The following is a 14988-nucleotide window of genomic DNA, read 5'->3' on the forward strand; positions in this document are numbered from 1 at the left end:
ACCGTCAACTCTCTGGTTACCAACGTTCTTCAAAATATCTTCAACAGAAGACAGAGACTCATACAGGTTTTGAAGGACTTGGGGGTGTTTATAACTAAAGTCATTCCTAGTTCCTGTGGTGCGAACATGCCAATAAGCAGGTTCTTCCACCAATAGTTATAGGAACTATGAAAATGAAGCGAAAGCTCATTTTCTGTTGCTCAGTGCGGCGAATTTGCATGCCCTCAAGAGAAATTCCTGATAGCAACGATTCCTATTAGAATTACAGGATTTGTCTATTGAAACAAATTATTACAAAGAAACGGCAAGTAACATTATAAATAAGATTTAAGATTTTCTTGTAAAACTCCAATAATCTGGTTTAATTCAAAATTATTGTATTTTTTCTAGTGTATTGACGATAGAGCTTTTCAGCAGCAAAATCTTTCTGATGTGACCGTCGCTTAACAAAGGAAAAAGCATTTTGAGGCAAAACTCCAGGAGCTGTAGAAAGGCTGAACCTATCCCACTTGATCTTCAACAGAAATGGTGTAAAAAACGAGCAAACCTCACTTCATTTGTGTGAATGGAACGACATGTACCTTGCACAGTAACTTGCTTGAGCAAGGCCTCCAGGTGCTCCTTCTCTGAGGCTGTGGCTTGGTGAAGCCAGGCTAACATGTCACCAACATACCTGTGTGGATGATTGTGTGTTCAAACAGACATGCATAAATCAATGGATCATACAGTATTACTGTAACCCTATTGAACTGTTGAATAAAATCAATATCACATTTGCAAGTAGGGCTGTCAAACGATTAATCGCATCCAAAATAAAAGTTTGTGTTTACATAATATATGTCGGTGCACTCTGTATAATTATTTTATATACGTATATAAATACACACATTCAAGTATATATTTAAGAAATATTTTTATACTGTATATATATTTCTATATAATTTATATTATATAAATATAAATAAGTTTTGTATAAATATTTTTTTTCTTAAATATAGATGCATTTGTGTGTATTTATTAGGGGTGTAACGGTACACAAAAATCACGGTTCGGTACGTACCTCGGTTTTAAAGTCACGGTTCGGTACGTACCTCGGTTTTAAAGTCACGGTTCGGTACGTACCTCGGTTTTAAAGTCACGGTTCGGTACGTTTTCGATACAGCAAAAAGAAAGAAATGCCAGAGAAATGTCCTATTTGTTTAAAGAAAAAATATTTTTAAATAAGTGTGAGTTTTCCTAGATCTTGAAACTTTCAGGTTTATAAATAGGGGTCATCTTTGAAGGATGAACAAATAATGTTTTGGTCATCACATTAAAAATAACATTTAAATATATATTTATTTATATAATATTTGAATTTTGAAGTGCTGGAAAAAGATGTGTGAAGTACTTGAAAGCATTTCACCATTCCAGCCAAACTGGTTACAGTTAGTGTTACTATATTAAATCCATGGTGAATGTTGCTGGTCTGTGGACGAAAGTATTACTAGTTCATTCACGGCACAATGTTTCTCCTGGTTTCCATGACAGCGCTGTTTGATCTAATAGAGATCTACGGTAAATAACGGAGAAATGTGAATGCATCTCACTAGATCTCGCAGCGATGTTATTACCTCAGTGGCGAATTCAAATGTTTTCTTTACCGGATCTCTTAGCGCGGTGTGGTAACAGTGTTGCTTGATCGAGATCGGCTCGCGCTGCACAGATGTTGCTGGTCCGAACTGATAAACGATCCGTGAAGCACATAACGAGGAACGCAGTTTCGTTCTGCTTTCATTACCCTTGCCATTTGGATGTTGCGCAACGTTGTGTTGGCCGCGTCAGCACGAATTTTGCCGGCAAGAAAAATGGTCCAAGCAATCGTTCGGTTTGTATGCGTACCGAACCGGAAGCCTCGAACCGAAACGGTTCAATACGAATACATGTACCGTTACACCCCTAGTATTTATATATATACATGTACAAAATAATTATACACAGTGTACCCACATATATTATGTAAACACAAACTTTTATTGTAGATGCGATTAATCGACAGCCCTATCATATTCGGGGAAAACAGTATTCTTGCTCAAGTCAACTACATCATTTAGAAATATAGGACACAAATTCATGCAGGGGTGTATTTTGCCTCCATATCTTGATAACTTCATTCTACTAGCCTGGACTTTCCAGGAGTGTTGCAAAGTGAGTGACATGATAATGTCAGACATCACTTTGACTTCTTTTAACAGTAACATCAATCTAGCGCATGTTTACATAGAAAAACATTGGAAAGGCAGCATTATATCTGACCAGCCACGTTTAGTGTGAAATAAACTTCCTTTAATATCTCAGTTAGGGTAAGAGATTTAAACAAACCCATAAACCAGATTGCACAGGTAGGAACTGGATGACTAGATGATTAATTGCTTAAAGTGTTTCTTCTAGATTTGTAGTTGAGTTATAGATTTCCTGAGATTTGAGGCCATCACACAGTCAGCTATCATTACATCGGCTCCATATCCTTTAACACCGGTCAGCAGGGGGAAGTGCTGTTCTGAGAACCACCGCTTCCCACTTTTATCGACGTTCTGCCAAGAACCTCATGTTCTCTCCTCGGGTTCCTGACGGGAGGGGGGAGGAGGGCGTTCGAAAGCGCGATGGGGTGCCGGCCTGGAGCACGTGCGACGATCCATAGATCTCAAAGGCCCGACCTTTCTCTGAACCTGCGCTAAGTAATTCTATGAAAGAGGAAGCACTTCCCTGAAAGAATCAGGTTGGGTTTAATGTGCTTAGACGCTGAATTGGATTTGCAGCTTCAGGATACGCAGCACAAAGGAGCGTGGCAGCTCTACATGCGAGGACGTTAATCAGCGATGGAGAGGCTTTTAGTGGCTAACAATGGTGTGACCCTCGAAATGACCCACAATTATAGCCGGTTTGAAGTAATTATTTTTAGCGCGCTGAAGAGAAAATGTCATCCATTTTGTTTCTGTAAGCTTTTGATTGGAATGATCACAATGGGTGGACTCTACCTCATCGGATCGTGAGAGTGCATCTCTATGGGTCTCGGGGTCCCGCCCGGGCCTCCGCGGGTCAGGGCGTCAATAAAGCCTCGGACCACGGCAGAACGCCGCGCCGTTCCGAACTCATCCAGTGTGTACCTGGGAGAAGTAGAACAGAGTGGGAATTAGATATGATTTCAAGAGGTTTTGCTTGTTAGGACCAAGCGGCAACATTCTAATCTGAAAGATGAATCCTACCCGGAAGTGCGAAAAACTGCAATACATCTCAAATCCGCTAGAGGCCAGTCCCAAAAGGGAGCAAATATCCAGACGTCATATTAAAATATACATTTTCACAGCATAAATTCATATGTTTACTAGGGCTGGATATCGATTCACATTTCAATTTCGATTCGATTTCGATTCACAAGCTCTCAGTTCGATTCGATTTCGATTCTCGATTCAATTTTCGATTTCGATTCTCGATTCCTGATTTGATTCTCGATTCGACTATAATGAAGATGTAATACAAATCCTATATTTATAAAAAAGAACAGTGGACATAAGTTTACTAGTGGTTAATTAATACAAAGAAATTAAGAGCCATAAACCTGTATATAAAACTCTTTTTATTTTAGGTACACTAAATGCATACAAAGAATAAACAGGATTTTGATGCAATATGCAAAAAAAGTCAGAACAGTCACAGAACAGAACAGAACAGAACAGCTTGATCAAACAGTATCATGTTATTTTATGTTTAAGATAGATATAGATAAATAAATATATAAATATTTAGACATTTTTTACATTGATCTTACCTAAATGGTAATGTAATTTTTTTGTTTATTTTTGTTTTTTGTTTTTGTTTTAAGAGTTTATGTATGGAAGCTTGATTTCAATCTTTGAATTAAATTGAAAAAAGTAGCACAAATAAATACAATAGAATAAAGACACAAATTAAGAGACATTTTGGGGTAGTTTTTTGGGTATGTCAGAAATACTACAGAAACTGAATATAGTAATCCAATGTAAAATAACACTGGATAGTCTTTTTAGTCCAGACTGAATTAAATACAAAGGGTTTTAATTCTGATTGCTTACAATTAATACTATATTCTGTTGTTATGACAACAGAATTAATGACTGACACAAATGGCTGCGTTCACTTTAAGAACTAGTGCGCGAATCCATTACTGTTTCATTAACTTTCTGTCACACGCGTTTAATGCTAATTTAAGACATTACCGACTGTCTTTAGGAGGTTACTCACCAAGACCAGAGTTTTGACATAATGTCGCGTGTTTTAACTGTTGAAGTGATATAATCCAGGGACAAAACTTTTGTTTCTGGCGAGCTGTTTGTGAGGCAGATTTAGGCTGTAACGTTACTGTGCACGCAGTGAAAGACATCTTTCAATTCGAGAGTTCGCAAGCACGGGATGGTTTAACATTGCTTGTAAAACACAAAAAGACGTGAAAATGATAAACGTTAGTTACGATCATAGGTTACGATGCAATGCTGGCCCGATTGTTAAGTGAATATTCCGTCATGTCCCGACTCCTAAACGCGTGTGTGTATCGACAGCTGCAGCGCTTGGCGCTTGCCTAGTGCAGAGAGACGAGAAGATGCAGCACCGCGTCCGCAAGCCCTTTATATGGAAAAAATCGATTCCGGCCGTTGAGAATCGATTTTGAATCGAACACATTTTAAAAAACGATTAATCGAAAAATCGATTTTTTTTGCCCAGCCCTAATGTTTACAGTTTGGTCCCATGGACTTTTATTGTAATCTTCAATATGTTCCGCGTGCCTGACAACTGTGAGGGGGGTGAATTTTTTTCTAACTCGTTAGTTTATATCGTATTTATATATAAAGTGTATGACAAATAAGGGCTGTTAACTTTGATTGACAGCTGATAACGGGCTGCGCCGAGTGAATTTGACGACTCGGCCATGATCTGACACAACACATCATACCACCTCTTTATCCTTTCTGAAACTTTTGTATTTTGTATTTTCCAAGATTTTCCAGTATGGCGCTGCCCATACCCCCATAAACAGCCTCAAACCCGTCTATGGGTGACGTCACAGACGCTTTGTCCATATTTTTTACAGTCTATGGTTAGGACATAGCCCTTGTTGTAACCACATGCTCTGCAGGGAAAAAGGATCCTTTTCAATTGAGGGCCGTTCCAAATTAGTTTTTTTTTTTTTTTTTTAAAACAACACAATATATATATTGCCAATAATTCATTTTCTTTTAATGTAGAGTCAATACTTTAGCAGTGGCTGATTCTTTTTGGCGGCTGGAAATCTGGAAATCTGCTCATTCTTCAGTTGCCATCAAACAACATTGTCATTACAATTTTTTTCCCCATGGCTTCTTAGTAGTTAGACACATGGTCACACTTTGTTGCCGAGAACTTCCATATATGATGACCCTCTATCTAGCGAGGAACCCTATTCACAAAATAAAGGAAGTTCATGCATCAATGAGAAAAGTAACCTTGAAATTATAAAGACATGTTGTTTGTTTACTAAATTGTCATTGTACTAAAATCAAAATAATTATTAAAATATTATCTGGAAAATATTCAATTAGATAAATGTGCAAGTTATCCAACTAAATATTTTCCAGATTTTTTTTACAACTTTATTTGCACAGTTCTTTTGAATTCATATTGTTGAAAACTAGGGATGTCATTTGAATAAAATCATGAACGAGCTACTAATTTCAGTCCTTATCACTGTAAAAAAATATTTTCAAGATTTGCTTTCACAACATTTTTTCTTTTGTCAAATCAACTTAAATAATTTATTTAGTTGAGATAACTTATTATTTTGAGTTTCTGATGATTAAATTAATCTCACTTTTTCCAGTTCAATCAACTTAAAATTTTAAGGCAACCAGGTTACTTATTTTAAGTTAAACCAACAATATTTTTTTTACAGTGTACAAAGTAAAATGAACAGGTAAATGTAAAACTCGCCTTTCTAAAATATTTTTCATAACTTTCTCTAAAATTTTCAGAAGACCCCCTAGCATAGTGGTTCCACGTTTTTTTGACTCCAACTATCCATTATAAAAATCTCCATGCCTTTTTAAGATGATATTTAATTTACATAGAAATCACACTTTTAAAATGTAAATGACTTATACAGGTGTTCCTGGTTTCCTCCTTTTAATGGTTGTTTTGTCTCAAGTCAAGTCATCTTGAGGTGAGGTACATATTAAAAAATGTTGTTTTTACATCTGTAGTATAAACAAGATTAAATGACCGGGCCACAAAACAAAACAGACACTGTGAGACCTTCAGAACAGCCACCGAAATCAGCAAAAGAAAAATACTTTAGGTTAGGAAAACCCAGGGTCACACACCCAGACAAAAACAATGGAGGGCCCCGTTCGCAGTTAGGAAACGTGGCCATGTTTTGATCTACGGGCTGAGAACAGCCCTGCGCAGACTAAACAGTAGCGACCGCAAGGGCCAGAGAAAAAGGGAGGAGAGGAGGGATGGAGAAGTTTGGCATGGATTCCAGGAACTCTGTGGGCCCCGTCCTCTTGCTCTTTCTGCTTCGGCCTTGGACACCCATAGATAAAATCACTGCGGGTCGAGGGGGGGATTCAGGATAAAAAAATGAAGGGGACACAGACAGAAAGACGGAGAGCAAAAAATAACATAAGAGTGTGAGAAAAAAACACGAAATGACAAGGAAACGGTCAAGCCCCTCCACATGTTTGAACGCATGACGCTACAGCGGCACCTTGGGAAACTGTATGGTCTATTTAAAAGATAAACTGAATAGAAGTTTTAGGAAAGATAGAAACGCAAACAATGTGAGTATCTGAACATTTTGGCACTTTTGAGGGATGCCAGGGATGTTTTCACAGATTGGCAGCACCGAAAGCAGAGATGAAGAAATTAAACAAGATAAAACATTACAACTGAGCAAGTTTGCGGAAATGTGACGCTACATACAGCATTTACACTATCTAAAGACAGGTTTCCAATGAAAATAAACTATCGAAATATTTTCATTCTTAGAGTGGCATTAAAAAGTAATAGGAAAGGTTGTGCATAAACAGATGTATGAATATGTATACAGGTGAAACTCAAAAAAATTTGAATATCATGCAAAAGTTGATTTATTTCAGTAATTCAACTTAAAAGGTGAAACTCATATATTATATACACTCATTACATGCAAAGTGAGATATTTCAAGCCTTTATTTGTTATCATTTTGATAAATATGGCTTACAGTTTATGAAAACCTTTCACAATATACTAATTTTGAAAAAGCTGTAAGCCATAATCTTCAAAATTTTAACAAATACAGGCTTGAAATATCTCACTTTGCAAGTAATGAATCAATATAACATATCAGTTTGACCTTTTAAGTTGAATTACTGAAATAAATAAACTTTTACACGATTTTCTAATTATTCGAGTTTCACCTGCAGATGAATTGATTTTCAATCAGGCTTTAGGAGGTCATAAGGAAACAGATTGATGGAAGTAATTTGTGTGACATGGTTCTTTTGAACCTACAAAAAGCTTTTGATACAGTGAAACACTCAATACTGTTAGATAAATTAAGTGTTAAATTCCCTCTGTAATCAATTGTATCCCTTAAAACTCAACTCATCTTTGAACACCAAAATGACATGTTTTCATGCCTTAAAATAGCATAAATGCAACTCTACACCCTTGCTTCATTTAGTATACCTGGAACAATGAATGCGCTAAGTAACGTTAGCCCCACATTCATTTGGTCAACTTACTGAGGTAAACGCTACACAATGATATCGCTCTTTACAATGACACATAACGGTAATTAATATGATTAGCCTTTTGCTTGACTGAGTTGCTAATGTTACACAAACCATGTTCCAAGTTTTAAGGAGAAAATACTCGTGGTGTTGAAGTCAATGGTGTTGACTTGTGAATTTGCAAACAGTTTGTCCTAAACCACATTAAAAACACCACTTAGACATATAAACAACATTAAAAACTTGATTTTCACCACAGGGGGACTTGAAGTGTTTCTCCAGTACAGTGATTGCATGGTTGGCTTCTTATCTAACAGGGAGAGTTCAGAGGGTAGAAGTTCGAGGGATCATTTCTGAGGGGAAGCTTGTAAATAATGAGTCCCTCAGGGTCATGTACTTGGCCCTCTTTTGTTTTTTATATATATAAATCATATGCAAGCTGTTTGTGATTGTAATTTATTTGTAGAAGCGGATGATTCTGCTCTTTTGGTTTCAGATAAGGGGACTAGTAGAACACAGGAGAAATTAGGTGAGAAGATTGGCTCTCTAAAACAAACTTCTATTACTATACATCTGATTCTGAGTAAAACAGAATACACTTTTTTAAATTCAAATTACATAAAGTTGAGTTGGGAGTCAACTTGGCGACTGTAATATAAAACAGAACTTCAGTTAATTATTTAGGTTGTGTTTATCTAGATATGTTAGTTTTTTGGATAAAGATTATTTAAAATCTTTTGATTTTAAATAATCTTCTGAAAGAAGAGTAGCTTACCTGAAGCTCAAAATAGTAATATTTTTGTGCATATTTCTCAAGTGTTAATGTAAAACATTGTTACAATAGTAGACAAAGTCTTATGATTAATATCTGTTGCAAGATTAATATCTGTTGCAAGACCATGTATGGGCAGAGGTCGTTTGATTACACAGTATAGGAGCGGAATAAGCCACCTATGGATATTAATTGGATATTAACAAATATGTGGTTCTTGGAATATTAAAGACCACAATGGAAACACGTTTTCTAAAAGGGTTAGTTCACGCAAAAATAAAAAAAAATGTCATCAATTAGTCACCCATCGCTCTAAACCCGTAAGACTTTTGTTCATCTTCAAAACAGAGAGATGTCAGGCCCTCCATTGACAATCCATGCAGCTACCTCATCTTTGTCTCTTCATAAAGAAATTATAAAACTAAACCAAATGATTTGAGCGGTTTAGTAAAAAATTTCTGTAGAGACTCAATCGCTTTTCTATGGTGAACAGATTGAATTTAGGCTTTTATTCACTTACAAACACTGATCAGCGAAAATAAATAGAAGCACAACTGTGCGTTCTTGACGCGTAAGAACAAACCTCATTGGTTCCTTTGGAAGCTCAAACGTGCTGCGTAACACGATAATGAATCTCATTGGCTCTTGCTGAAGCTCAAACGTGCTGCGTAACACGATAATGAATCTCATTGGCTCTTGCTGAAGCTCAAACGTGCTGCGTAACATGAAAATGAACCTCATTGGCTCTTGCTGAAGCTCAAACATGATGTGTAACACGAGAATGAACCTCACTGGCTCTTGCTGAACCTTTTGTTGCACAAGCTCAAACGTCAACGTCCAAATGTGCTGCGTACAGCTTTCCTGTAGCTCAAACAGTAGAGCGTTTGGTGCTTGCAATGCCAAGGTCCTGGGTCCGATTCCCAAGGAAAGCAAGAACTGATAAGAATGTGAATGTGTACCTTGAAGTGCTTAGAATAAATGCATCTACCAAATGCATAACACAAGAATGAACCTCATCTTGGCAGTTGCAATATGAGCCATTTTCATTACCATTAACTGACATCAGATAACCGTGGACAAGCGAATATGTTGTTAAATCTTAGCGGAATATGTTGTTAAATCTTAAGTAAATATTTAAGTCAAAAGGGTTTGGCTGAAAAGTTTGGGAACCTGAGCTCAAGAATAGTCAAAATGACAGTAGACTGTTTTTGCTGGTTGTCATGGTGTTATGAGTTGTTGATAGGGTGTTCTGGGTGGTTGCTTACAGGCCCAAGTCAAAAAAGCCCACCCATAAGTCATTCTCTGTGATCTCTAGATATGGTTCTGGTTGATTATGCGTCTAATTACCTCTTCTATACGAAATATGAGGTTTCACTCATTGTCGTAGCACTATCGCTGATGTTTAGCACTTACGGTAAGGAGTTTTCTCAAATGACTAGCCCCAAGTATGAGTAATGGCATGAATAATAACTACAACCTGTGTGGGCTTTACCAAAAAATATGTTATGTAATTCAAACTGAAATCAAAACATTCTGAGGAGAGTTTATTTAGAAATATGTCATTTTTCCTGGCTGCGTTCATTCATGCAAACCAAGTTGTTGTATTGCATTGATATAGCTCATGAACTCAAAACACATTAATCAATCTTGACGGTTGTTTTCTTTTACGGAAGTTTGAACATTGATAATGTACTGACAGTTGGAGGAAGGTACGGAAAACACAGGAAACCGCTTCCATAAGGATGTGAGAGACTGACACCTTGTGGTATATGATGGAATTTCAATCTGGTTTCCCCTGTTGCTCACAGGTATGGGGAACCACTGAACCGTTTACAGTATCGAAACTAAACATAATCGCATGTGCACTCTCTGTCACACTTTTACAAGACAGTCTGTCTCATAGCTAGGCAAATACATTACTTTTATATACCACAAACTTATATATATATATATATATATATATAAATATAAATATTTTTTTATATTTATTTATATATATATATATATATATATATATATATATATATATATATATATATATACAGATGTGCAAGTTTTGAATAAATTAATCTATAGTTTTTTATTAATTAATGTTGACATTAATAACAATTTTCATTTTAAAACATGTTTAAATTTGCACCTAATATATTTTTGTACAGTACATTTACTTTTTAAATTGTTAATATTGTAAAGTTCAGATTCAGTAAGATGCGTCAGATATGAAGCAGCACAACAGTTTCAATAGTGATAATAATAAGAAATGTTTCCTGAGAAGCAAATTGGCATATTAGAGGATCATGTGAGTAATGATGCTAAAAACTCAGCAATATTTAACAATATATTTAAATAGAAATTATTGTAATAATATTTCACAATATTACTGATTTTACCTAAATAAATGAGCAGAAGAGACAAAAACATAAAATAAATTTGTTCAAACTTTTGAATAGTATTCACCACAAATAAAAAAAAAATGTGACTTGAATTCTTTAAAAAAAAAGATTTTAAAAAAGTTATGAGATTCATGTCATTTTTTTATTTTATTTTTACTGGCTTGACAGGGCAATGTCACCGAGCTGGCCTCTCTACTTCTACTCATATGAACAAATTTCAAAAAACTTAAACCTTCATCTTTTATCCAATTTCACATACAATATATCTTCAGATCAATGATGTCGTGATTATCCCTCGGAGCTGGCTGGCTTGAACCCATGCCTTTGAACACTTAATTAAACAATTTTTTAAAAAGCCCACAGAGAAAACGTGCGTGTAAAACCCCACTGCTGAAAAGGGATGTGCATTGTTGTGCCCAACAGGCACTAGATGACTGTGTCGAAGTGCATGTGTGAGCGACAGACGAACTCACTTATAAAGAACAGGCCGATCCTGGAGAGACTCCATAGCCTGACTCAACACGGGAGAAACATCACATGATTCCTGAGTCAACCCTCGGCACTCATCTACAGACAGACACACAAACATCTATGAGGCATCCTATAACACACATCCCACATTACGCAACTATAATATAGTACGAAATGATTAAATTCGTCATGAATGTAAAACAGGAGTGGCATAAGTCGTTCTATATGCAATGAGTCAATTTTATGTTCCAAATTCTCTGGCAGTAGCAGCTGTGCTGATATTCCAGAAGCTGTGTGTGTGTGTGTGTGTGTCACTCACTCTGAGCCCAGCGATAGAGCTGTTCATATGCCGTCTCCTGTAACACCGCCATCTGCTCCATGATCTCCAGCCTGCAGTTAAAGCACAGATATCACTGAACATCTACATGGAAAAAAAGCCAGTTATTTTCAAGGTTTTGTTTTGTTTTCCAAGTCCGTTTTACTCTACTGTCTCTCACCCTGCTGTTTGCTGGTTGGTCCTCAATAGGACTTTCACGTCTTCGTGGATGTTCTTCACATGGTTCAGAGCTCTGAAGAAGTCCTGCACAGTAAAGACAGAGTTCACTAAACTATTACAGCTGATTCGGCCTACATTCATTTTTTAAATCGTTTGCAAGACGCAATGGTTTCATCTAAGAAGATTTTAGTTGAGAAAAATTGGAAGATTGAGAGGGAGAAATGTAGACTTTTCCTGTCTGTTCTGTTCTGCATGTTGTGTTTTTTAAATGGGATGTTGAAAAAACTAACTAAATTAAATGCATTAGCTTCATTATTATAATTAAAGGGATAGTTCACCCAAAAATGAAAATGATGTCAGTATTTATTTACTCACCCTCACGTTGTTCCAACCCCGTAAGACTTTCTTTCATCTTCGGAACACGAATTAAGATATTTTTGATGAAATCTGAGAGCAGGATCACTCCTGCATACTCATCTATAGGCTTCTTGAGCGATTGAAACTTGCCGGCCTCAAAGTTATTAAAGACATTGTTAAAATAGTCCAAGTGACTTCAGTGGCTCAATCTTAAAGGATTAGTTCACTTTTGAAAAAACTTTTGCTGATAATTTACTCACCCCCATGTCATCCAAGATGTCCATGTCTTTCTTTCCTCAGTCGAAAATAAATTTTTCGTGTACTTCTGGCTATGTCGCCCGTGACCTTTTGAACGTAATTACCTATTACGTGACGTTACAAACACGCCTCAGAGAATAGAGCAAGGCTAGCATTTGTCCTTAGAAAAGTTACATTTTTGGAATAAGTTTTGAAATAACCGATCGTTTCTCATGATAAGACTCTTATTCATCGTCTGGTGTCGTTTAAAGACATTTGAAGCTGCATCTGAAACTGTTATTAACTGTCGTTTGGACCTTGAACCATCCGGTTCCCATTGAAGTCCATTATATGGAGAAAAATCCTGGAATGTTTTCATCAAAAACCTAAATTTCTTTTCGACTGAGGAAAGAAAGACATGGACATCTTGGATGACATGGGGGTGAGTAAATTATCAGCAAAAGTTTTTTCAAAAGTGAACTAATCCTTTAACTTTATCAAGTGACAAGAATATTTTTTGTGCGCAGAAACAAACATAAATAACGACTTTATTTCAACTATTAATTTCCTTCTCGCTGGACCTCTAGTCAGTGTAATTGCGAAAAGCTAAGTCACACGTAGGCTCACTATTGGCCGACGCAGGTCATGCGTGTGATGCATGTGTCGTACAACAACAGATCATACGTTGTTAAACTAGTAACCTTACTCGAGGCAGAGAGAGAGAAGGACATGAATAGTTGGAAGAAAGTCGTTATTTTTGTTTGTTTTTTTGCGCACAAAAAGTATTCTTGTTGTTTGATAAACTTAAGATTGAGCCACTGTTGTCACTTGGACTATTTTAACGATGTCTTTAATAACTTTTCGAGGCCGGCAAGTTTCAATCCCTCAAGAAGCCTATGGACTAGTACGCAGGAGTGATCCAGCTCTCAGATTTCATCAAAAATATCTTAATTCGAGTTCTGAAGATGAACAAAGGTCTGGAACAACATGAGGGTGAGTAAATACTGACAGAATTTTCATTTTTGGGTGAACTAACCCTTTTAACTTTACACTCAGTGAAAAGTAATGCAACATTACTCCCTAAAAAGTTACTTGGTAACGTTTTAATGGAAAGTAATGTTACACGTTACTTTTTCATTACTTTTTCTCACCTTAAAAGTATATCAGTGTTATTTAACATTTAATTATTGCAGGTTTGATGTTTTTATTCATTTTGAGGAATACTGAAAGTGTTTTTGTACAAGTGAGATGAGTAAATCCATGTCTAGTCTAGATCTACAATAATAATGTTCACACACAGCGTCTCTGCACTCACTCGCGATTTCTCTCAATGACTGGAGAGCTGTCCGTCAATACATGAGAAAACAAAGTAACTTGCATTACTTATTTAAAAAAAAAGTAACTTGGATATTTTGTATACTAGTTACTCTAAAAAAGTAATCCGATTACATAACTCACATTACTTGTAATGTGTTACCCCAAAAAAACGGTTTATAATTATTATTCAAGATGAAAATAATGCTGCCATCTTGCGATTCAAAAGCATTCACATGCTTTAAAACTCAAAAGAAATTTGACCAAGCAGAGGTCACCTCTGTGATTGGTCCATCTCGTGCGGAGCGTAATGTTGCCATCTCAGCAGTGGACAGCTGGAACTTTAACAGGAACGCCTGGGCCACCTGAGCTCGAACCTCCAACCGATGACTGAAATAAAGACAGAAGGAAATACCATAGAACTTTGAATAACAATTTAATAATTTCAGCAGAGTCATACAAACTCGAGAGAGAGTGAGAGAGAGAGAGAGAAGAGAGAGAGAAATTTGGACAATACATATTTACATTTGTTTCACATTGATGTACTCACAGAAAATTCACTCTAAATCAATGTCCCTGAATCAACACTAGGTGGCAGTCACACTCTTGTCAAAAACACAACCCGCATTTATACTTTTGAAACAAACATAGCATTAGTCTTTCATCCCCTTTCTTTTTAAGAGCACTGTAAAGTAGCACTGGGGAAAAAGGGCTTGAGGCGACATTATTTGAACAAGAACATCTATAAAGTATGACATCAGAACAATAGCAGTCACGACAAGCGTTGTCCTCAGAGAGCAACTCACTGCTGCTGATTCAGCCCTCTTTCATTTCTCTGCTTTCCTCTCACCAATAAAGCCAACCAGCACTCAGACTGTGGATTTAGATTGTACATTGTCCGTACGAACACTGAATAAACATGTCAAACTAAATTACTCATAAATACCATATTTTGAAATGTCTTCAAAGTTGTGTCAGCCGAATGATCAACAGCAAAGTAAAAAAAAGTACAATCTACAGGACAGACTGTACAACTATCCTTTACAGTTCCTCTACCCTGGTTAAGGTCGGTAGAGAGACTCAGACCACAGTTTCAAAGGAGCTTTTAACCAACACTGGTGCATTCTGGGTGTAACTCTCAATACAACACTAGACATCTCTCAAGCAAACACAATATGCATATGCTT

General features: G+C 36.5%; 1 protein-coding gene across 1 annotated transcript in view; it reads right to left on the reverse strand.

Moving 5' to 3' along the window:
• Positions 1-14988, reverse strand: part of cog6 (component of oligomeric golgi complex 6) — a 56377-nt gene that overhangs the window by 24770 nt on the left and 16619 nt on the right. The window contains exons 5-10 of the mRNA XM_039660114.2: positions 14080-14191; positions 11895-11977; positions 11717-11787; positions 11400-11493; positions 3018-3146; positions 582-673 (exon numbers count right to left, since the gene is read on the reverse strand). Coding sequence (XP_039516048.2) covers positions 582-673; positions 3018-3146; positions 11400-11493; positions 11717-11787; positions 11895-11977; positions 14080-14191 — 581 coding nt within the window. The remainder of the gene's footprint in view (positions 1-581; positions 674-3017; positions 3147-11399; positions 11494-11716; positions 11788-11894; positions 11978-14079; positions 14192-14988) is intronic.

The sequence above is a fragment of the Pimephales promelas genome, chromosome 16, assembly GCF_988280905.1.
Source record: "Pimephales promelas chromosome 16, fPimPro1.hap1.1, whole genome shotgun sequence".
Classification (NCBI taxonomy): domain Eukaryota; kingdom Metazoa; phylum Chordata; class Actinopteri; order Cypriniformes; family Leuciscidae; genus Pimephales; species Pimephales promelas.